Source organism: Cebus imitator, unplaced genomic scaffold, assembly GCF_001604975.1.
Source record: "Cebus imitator isolate Cc_AM_T3 unplaced genomic scaffold, Cebus_imitator-1.0 Scaffold158, whole genome shotgun sequence".
Classification (NCBI taxonomy): domain Eukaryota; kingdom Metazoa; phylum Chordata; class Mammalia; order Primates; family Cebidae; genus Cebus; species Cebus imitator.
In genome coordinates, this window is record NW_016107473.1 from 3518913 (window position 1) to 3521152 (window position 2240).

General features: G+C 39.9%; 1 protein-coding gene across 1 annotated transcript; it reads left to right on the plus strand.

Moving 5' to 3' along the window:
* The first annotated feature begins 467 nt into the window (after nt 1–467).
* LOC108314604 (40S ribosomal protein S3a-like) lies at nt 468–1237 on the plus strand. Its single transcript, XM_037743894.1, has one exon. It carries the CDS (start codon nt 706–708, stop codon nt 1192–1194), a length of 489 nt encoding a protein of 162 aa, XP_037599822.1. The 5' UTR covers nt 468–705; the 3' UTR covers nt 1195–1237.
* The last annotated feature ends 1003 nt before the right edge of the window (nt 1238–2240 follow it).

Below are 2240 nucleotides of genomic sequence, written 5' to 3' on the forward strand. Positions count from 1 at the left end.
TTAGGGGGATATTAGTAAAGAAAACTTGTTGACACACATCATATAATAATTGCTGAAGCTTTTGGATCTCTGAGCAGCACACTGGCGGTTGGCAAGAATAAGCATCTTACGAAAGGCGGCAAAAAGGGAGCCAAGAAGAAAGTGGTTGATCCATTTTCTTTTTCTTTTTTTTTTTTTTTTTGAGACAGAGTTTCACTCTTTTTACCCAGGCTGGAGTGCAATGGCGCGATCTCGGCTCACCGCAACCTCCGCCTCCTAGGTTCAGGCAATTCTCCTGCCTCAGCCTTCTGAGTAGCTGGGATTACAGGCACGCACCACCATGCCCAGCTAATTTTTTTTGTATTTTTAGTAGAGATGGGGTTTCACCATGTTGACCAGGATGGTCTCGATCTCTTGACCTCGTGATCCACCCGCCTCCGCCTCCCAAAGTGCTGGGATTACAGGCTTGAGCCACCGCGCCCGGCCGATCCATTTTCTAAGAAAGATTGGTATGATGTGAAAGCACCCGCTATGTTCAATATAAGAAATATTGGAAAGACGCTAGTCACCAGGACCCAAGGAACCAAAATTGCATCTGATGGCCTCAAGGGTTGAGTGTTTGAAGTTAGTCTTGCTGATTTGCAGAATGATGAAGTTGCATTTAGGAAATTCAAGCTAATTACTCAAGATGTTCAGGGCAAAAACTGCCTGACTAACTTCCATGGCATGGATCTTACCCGTGACAAAATGTGCTCCATGGTCAAAAAATGGCAGACAATGATTGAAGCTCATGTTGATGTCAAGACTACCGATGGTTACTTGCTTCGTCTGTTCTGTGTTGGTTTTACTAAAAAACGCAACAATCAGATACGGAAGACCTCTTATGCTCAGCACCAACAGGTCCGCCAAATCCGGAAGAAGATGATGGAAATCATGACCCGAGAGGTGCAGACAAATGACTTGAAAGAAGTGGTCAATAAATTGATTCCAGACAGCATTGGAAAAGACATGGAAAAGGCTTGCCAATCTATTTATCCTCTCCATGATGTCTTCGTTAGAAAAGTAAAAATGCTGAAGAAGCCCAAGTTTGAATTGGGAAAACTCATGGAGCTTCATGGTGAAGGCAGTAGTTCTGGAAAAGCCACTGGGGATGAGACAGGTGCTAAAGTTGAACGAGCTGATGGATACGAACCACCAGTCCAAGAATCTGTTTAAAGTTCAGACTTATAATAGTGGCAAATAAAAAGTCTTATTTGTGGAAAAAAAAATTGCTGAAGTTATTTGTTTCCTGTTCTCTATAGTTTGCATTTATATATATGTAACAGAAGATGGTACTTATGCTTGGCAGTAGGTACAGCAACATATACTATTAAGATTAGATTATGTTCAGGCCACAATCGCAGTTTATATGCAAAATCCCAAACCTGTTCTTTCATCTTCCATTATTATGCTTTAAATGCGGCATAAATGCAATATTTTTCCAAATATTTGTACAAAAAGCAAATCACAGTAAAATGTGGTGATAGGATGGCTTTTATTCACTGGCAATCTGATTCAAAATTCCAAAACAAACTTGAAAAAGTTGCATCTACTTACCTAGCAAAAGTTGTCTAATTTCTTGTATATTGCTTATTTCTCATTTTATAAAAACAGTATTGGAGTCTTTAGGGTGTTCTGGCTAATCATAAAGTGGTCTCTGGATAGAAAAAATTCAATCACAAATAGAGGCAAAAAATCTTCAAGACAGCATGTTCATTTTCACATTTTTAAAGTAGACAGTTTGGCTTTTTATGAAATAACCTCAAAGCAAATTGTCATACCTTGTGAGGTATGCTGGAATGCATGGCAGTGGTCTGCCCCTCCCAAACACACTGACAAGTGGCCTGACATCTCAGGAATGCTGACAAGGCCTGGCCTGACAGTTTCTGAGTTTGTGTCTTTGTCATGGCAGTAAGTCATATTTTGCACAAGTTCTGAGTAGCAGAAGATAAATGGGAGCCTTCCTTCAGCAACCATGGGCAATCCGAAAGACATGTCCTTTGAACTTTGCTTTGTAATTTTTAACATCCATTTGTTTTGGGGTTTTTTTTTTTATGTCCAAGAATAAAATTATGTAAAATACTTGACAGGGGTTGTCCAAGGAAGTTGAGTACCATTGACTTAAATGTTGTTTTTTTAATCAATAGCTGAGATGTCTGCCTATGTAAGATGTAAGAAACTCAGAGGAAGTGTGAGTGTGGGTATTGTGGGTAAGAGAGAGA

Bases quoted from the DNA above. Each gene is read 5' to 3' on its own strand.
- LOC108314604 (XM_037743894.1), top strand. From the start codon at position 706: ATGGATCTTACCCGTGACAAAATGTGCTCCATGGTCAAAAAATGGCAG.